General features: G+C 35.4%; 1 protein-coding gene across 2 annotated transcripts; it reads right to left on the bottom strand.

The window, feature by feature from the left end:
- Nucleotides 1–1,547: 1,547 nt before the first annotated feature.
- On the bottom strand, nucleotides 1,548–5,060 carry LOC143575240 (pentatricopeptide repeat-containing protein At3g49710-like). Of its 2 annotated transcripts, none has more exons than XM_077059664.1 (2): nucleotides 4,894–5,060; nucleotides 1,548–4,152 (listed from the first exon to the last, which is right to left on the bottom strand). In XM_077059664.1, exon 2 carries the CDS (start codon nucleotides 3,746–3,748, stop codon nucleotides 1,634–1,636), a length of 2,115 nt encoding a protein of 704 aa, XP_076915779.1. In that variant the 5' UTR covers nucleotides 3,749–4,152; nucleotides 4,894–5,060; the 3' UTR covers nucleotides 1,548–1,633. The 2 variants fall into 2 exon arrangements, with proteins under 2 accessions (XP_076915779.1, XP_076915780.1); XM_077059665.1 differs by having other exon boundaries at nucleotides 1,548–3,937.
- Nucleotides 5,061–5,351: the final 291 nt, after the last annotated feature.

Here is a 5,351-nt window from a genome sequence, read left to right as displayed (position 1 = left end):
TTTCTTGATGCTTCCTTAACCATATTATTTTCTTCATTATTAAGTTTGTTTCAAGATTCTCAAATTCATCTTGTAGTAGTATGTATTAGCATTCATATCCTATAAACACTTTAAATATTCGTCCAAACATAGCTGTCAAACCAACTTTCTAACTCTTAAATGGTTTAATATATTTAAATTCTATAATCCGTGCATAGGGTTTGTCAAAATGTATCAATTTTACCGTCTATTAACATATGAATAATGCATGTGAACTAACATCGTATCTAATAATCACTGCACAAGTTAACTGAAAAGTAGCCTTCGGCCGGTTCTTTCTAAAGGAATTATTTATTTTATCTGATTGTTGAATATATCCTTGTATATCTGCTACTTGAGGATTGAAATCCTCAAACTCAAATTTCTATAACCTTTTTATTGAGGCTTAAAAATCCAATCGGTGTATTATCATTCCGTTCTAATTAAAATCAACAATCATGTTCCAAGTAACACGAACACAGTTTATTTCTCAATCAAGAGTATAAACCCCTAGCAATAATTTCCAATCACACTTTTCTGACTTGCTATTAATTACCCACAATAAAAACCAAACTTTTTTTCTATTTTTATTTATTTGTTCATTTCTTTTTAAGGGCCTTAGTCTCAACTCTCAAGGATAGAGAAAACAAGAAGAGTAGGCCCATTATCCAATCCATTCATGTAGTTTTTATTGGGCCTTTAACCAAGGGGGCTCACTTATGTGAAAATACTAGGCTTAATTAAAAAAAAAAAACCCACAATATACACAAATAGTCGAATACCATTCTACCGAACAATTTCAAATAAAGACAATATAATCATGTAACACATTTATGTATAGTGTTTTGTTTATTCAGTAGAATTGAGAATAACCGTGTTATATATTATAGTTAATGAATAAGTGCTGATTATCATGCGGTTTATGTAGTTTACTGTTTGAAATTAATTGTGTACCAAACATTTCTTTACAAAATTTATACAAAATATAAGTTCGTATAAATCAATATTATTCCATTGTTTTACAGAGTTAGTTTATAAAATCATCTATAAATATAGTAAGTAATGAAATTTTAATTAAGTTTATCGATTAAACTAAAAAGCCCGGCTAATATTTTTTTCACTTGTCAAATAAGTAGCAAAAGCTTTATGAGAACTAATAACACATTCAGAATGTTTGATTTAAAATTCTAATAGCTAAGAGCACCGACATCATATAATATAACTAAAAACCAACTATATATTTTTATTATTAACAAAACATCTACATATCATTCCTTATATTTATTTTCATTCAAGATTATAATAATACATAATTAATGAATCTTTATAATTTTTTCTCTCTTATACTCAAAAAAATTAGATAAGATAATATAACAAGTCACTATTCAACGCATCTATATAATCCATATAATTTTTATGAATATAAAGAATAGGATGCAGTGACTTTTACTTTTTCATATATTATAAATAAAATCATAATCCGAATCAACCAGTAAACATAATTAGTGTATGTCCCTTTTAATATCATTTATACATAAACATTTATGTTTCTATTAAGTTTCAAAAATGGTGAGAAAGCAAACCATAATTAGTTTCAAATCAAATCCTAACATTTTCACCAGTAATCTCCACACGAACACTGCCCATCCTTAAAACAATGAAACCTACGAGCATCTCTAACCGTAATCTCCCGTTGAGTCAAACCCGATATGATCTTAATCGCGTCATGACAATCATTACATATCCTTAAATTCTTCACTACATAAAGAGGCTCACCATCTTTAGTTGTTAACAACCCGAACACAACCGCTAGTTTTTCACTATGTCGCGAGGTTTCATCATCTTTTACCACATATCCTACTTCCTTCATATCGTTCGACAACTTTTCCCAATAGTGGTTGATCTCGTTCAACATAACGTGTGAGCTATCTCCCGCAACAAACACATGAATCTTATTTTTTAACTCAATCCAACTACACCCCGAGTTTTTATTTACGCCACTATTTCTCATACACGTTCTAATTCTTGCCACTTCTTCCAAGTTGTTAGCTTTGGCATACATATGTGCAAGTGTCACATACGGGGCTGCGTTAGAAGGTTCTAGAAGAAGACATTGTTCGGCTGCTTTAACCGCTAGCTCCAAATTGTTGTGGGTCCTACACGACCCGAGTAAAGCACCCCATCCTACCGTCCCAGGGTTGAACGGCATTGACTCAATGAGCCTTTCAGCTTCCTCGAGTTGACCTGCTCGACCAAAAAGGTCGATCATACACGAAAAGTGTTCTTCCTCTGGTTTGATACCAAATTTATCGGTCATCAACCTAAAATGCTCTCGTCCTTCTTCCACTTTTCCCGTGTGTGCACATGCAGACAGGATCGATATGAAGGTGATGCTCGTCGGGGCTACATTCGTTTCCAACATGTGATCGTAAACATGCAACGCTTCTGATGGAAACCCATGTTGTGCATAACCCGTGATCAATGAGTTGAACGTGACCGTGTTGTGTTCAGACATGTTATCAAACACTTTGCGTGCATCTTTCATATTCCCACATTTAGAGTACATGGTGATTAACCCATTATTTACTGAGATTCTATTCGACGGGATATCCGATTTCACCGCAAGACAATGAACTTGCTTCCCAAGATTCGGTGACGAAAGTTTCGCGCTCGCGCTAACGACACAAACAAACGTGCAATCGTCAGGACGGTAACCCTCGAGTTGCATTTGTTTGAAACAAGCTACAGCTTCTTCAGACATATCATCATTCTGAGAATACCCGGAAACCATGGTGTTCCATAACACCAAATCGGGTTCGATAACCTCTTCAAATACGTTCTTGCAATGCAGCATATCCCCGCGACATTTGGAGTACATATCAATCAAACCGCTTCCAACGTAGGTGTTATGATGATATCCTTGCTTGATTATCTGACAATGAAACTGGACCCCACCACGTAAATCCTGCAAGCAGGTAAACGCGGTTAACACACTAGCTAACGTAAACATGTCCACTGTTACGTCCACACTAATCATTTCCTTATACAATGCAAGTGATTTTAACCCTTCGCGGTGTTGGCTATACGCCACAATCATCGAGTTCAATGTGACCTCATCTTTGTTACAACCCATATTATTAAAAATGGATTCAGCTTCATTTAACAACTCACATTTGCTGTAGTATGTGATAAGCGTGTTATTAACCGAAGTGTAAGCAAGAAACCCACCCGCAATTGCAAGCTTATGAAGCTGGCGGATTAACTGAATATCGTTACTCGCTGCTGTGATGGCGGCTGATAATGTAAACCCGTCCATGTCGAGACCCAACCCGTGCATTTCCATAAATAAGTGGAGGGCGGGGCGGGTTTGACCGCGGTCAGCATAGGCTGAAATGAGGGTGTTGTACGACACTAAGTCTGGTTGGGGGATTTGGTCGAATAGCTGGTGGGCAATCAAGGGTTGGGATTGTTTGGCGTAGGCGGAGACGATGGTGTTGAAGGAGAATATGTTGGGGTGTGGGAGGGTGTCGAAGATGGTCCGGGCGGCGGTGAGGCAGCGGCATTTGGAGTAGAGGAGGATGAAGTGGTTGGAATGATAGGTGGAATGTGGGATGAGGTGTTTAATGTAGATGGTGTGGAGGAGTTTTCCGGTGAAGAGGTCTCGTCGGGAAATACATGTTTTGAGTAATTGGGTGAAATCTTGTATGGATCGTGATGGAATTTGGTTCATTTAACGGCCTGCGTAATTCAACTAATCCTTCTCATTGGTGCTAAAATTATACCAGTTGAAAAATATTGGAACCGGACAGTAAATTTTCCCAAAACCAAACCGTTTTTTTGGCACACAGTCTCGGTTCTTAATTTAGGGATATTTCGGGTTCGCGTCGGTCCTCGGGCTTGTACCGAAGCTAAAAGAAACCTGCAAAAAAACTGACCTTAAGTTTGACTGATTCTGTTGTCCTAAACGGCAGCGATCAATTCAAATACACAGGTTGAGTTAATGCATATATCGACAAATAACTTCTAATAGATCAAACAGCTTACAATCTGACAGTTCAACTGGCTGCTGCTTTCGTAAGTTTAGCGTATTCGATAAATGCACACGCCTCCACTTTTGTTTAAGGCTGACATCAACTGAATAACACATATTTACAATATCATGAACGTAACATATTGTTAAATGTTAACACAAGTATATATAAATACCCATATTGAGTTAACATAAAGTTAACATCTTTCCATTCTAGTAACACATTATTAATGTCAAAACTTAGGCTTTCTTGATTTTGAGATCTTCTTTTCTATAATTCAAGAAACTAACTGGTTCAATCCAATTACGCAAGAAAACTTTACAGCCAACATTAGTATCAGTAGCAACTAGTATTAGCCTTTACTGGCCGTTAATAATGAAAATTGTTTTGACCCGTAACACATTAACAATACATAATTTTTACCAGTTCCTACTAACATTGTTTTGACTCTTAGCAGGCTAAGAGTACAAAACGTTTACCCGTTTCCAGGATAACTTTGACCTATTAATAACGAATTTTGTTTCCATCAGCAGTTTTATTGTTAGTTTATACCATTATTTATTACCTTACGCATATACTTGAACAATACATTTGAACATTCTACTCAAAAGGCAGTACAAATAATTGAATAAAACAAGTATTGTTCTCTGTTTAAAATAAATAAAAAATTCACACATGCATTTCATCGAGCACTTGGTGTGCACTTATAAAAAATGATGTAAAATCATCATAACACGAAGCATTAATAGTTCAATTCACACCCAAATCACAACTTCATACATCTATGTTCATGAATTTAATATTAAACAAAAAAAACATTGTTATGTAAAAGAAAAGAAATTACCTGAAAAACACACCCAAGGGGGCGGAGAAGGTATATGTGACTTGGAATCAAATGAAACCCACAAAATCAATTTCACCAAATCGTTCCTTAAACACCCCCAATGATAATAATATTCAGACTTTAAACATGAAGATGGCGATTAAGCTGGTGGTGTTTTAGCTGGTTAAGACTTTTGTAATTATTTCTAGACCCAACATTTGTTTTAAAATAACGATTTATATATATATATATATATATATATGGTTTGGATATTGTAATGTAATTACGCTACTTGATTTTTATAATTAGCATGTTAATTTAATTTGTATGTTAAATTCCTCGTATGTTTAATGTTATTACAATTTACGTCTTTTCCACTAACGATCGTGTATTTTAAGCGTTAGTTGAACGCAGGTACCTCTCACTGTATATTTTGGGCATAAAACCTGGTACTGGACCTGATTCCACCCGATCCGTGG

The sequence above is a fragment of the Bidens hawaiensis genome, unplaced genomic scaffold, assembly GCF_021521415.1.
Source record: "Bidens hawaiensis isolate Kalapana, Puna unplaced genomic scaffold, B.hawaiensis_p1.1 tig00027321_1, whole genome shotgun sequence".
NCBI lineage: Eukaryota > Viridiplantae > Streptophyta > Magnoliopsida > Asterales > Asteraceae > Bidens > Bidens hawaiensis.
Note: the sequence above shows the minus strand (reverse complement) of the source record. Positions and strands in the feature narration are given on the sequence as shown.

Bases quoted from the DNA above. Each gene is read 5' to 3' on its own strand.
- LOC143575240 (XM_077059664.1), bottom strand. From the start codon at position 3,748: ATGAACCAAATTCCATCACGATCCATACAAGATTTCACCCAATTACTC.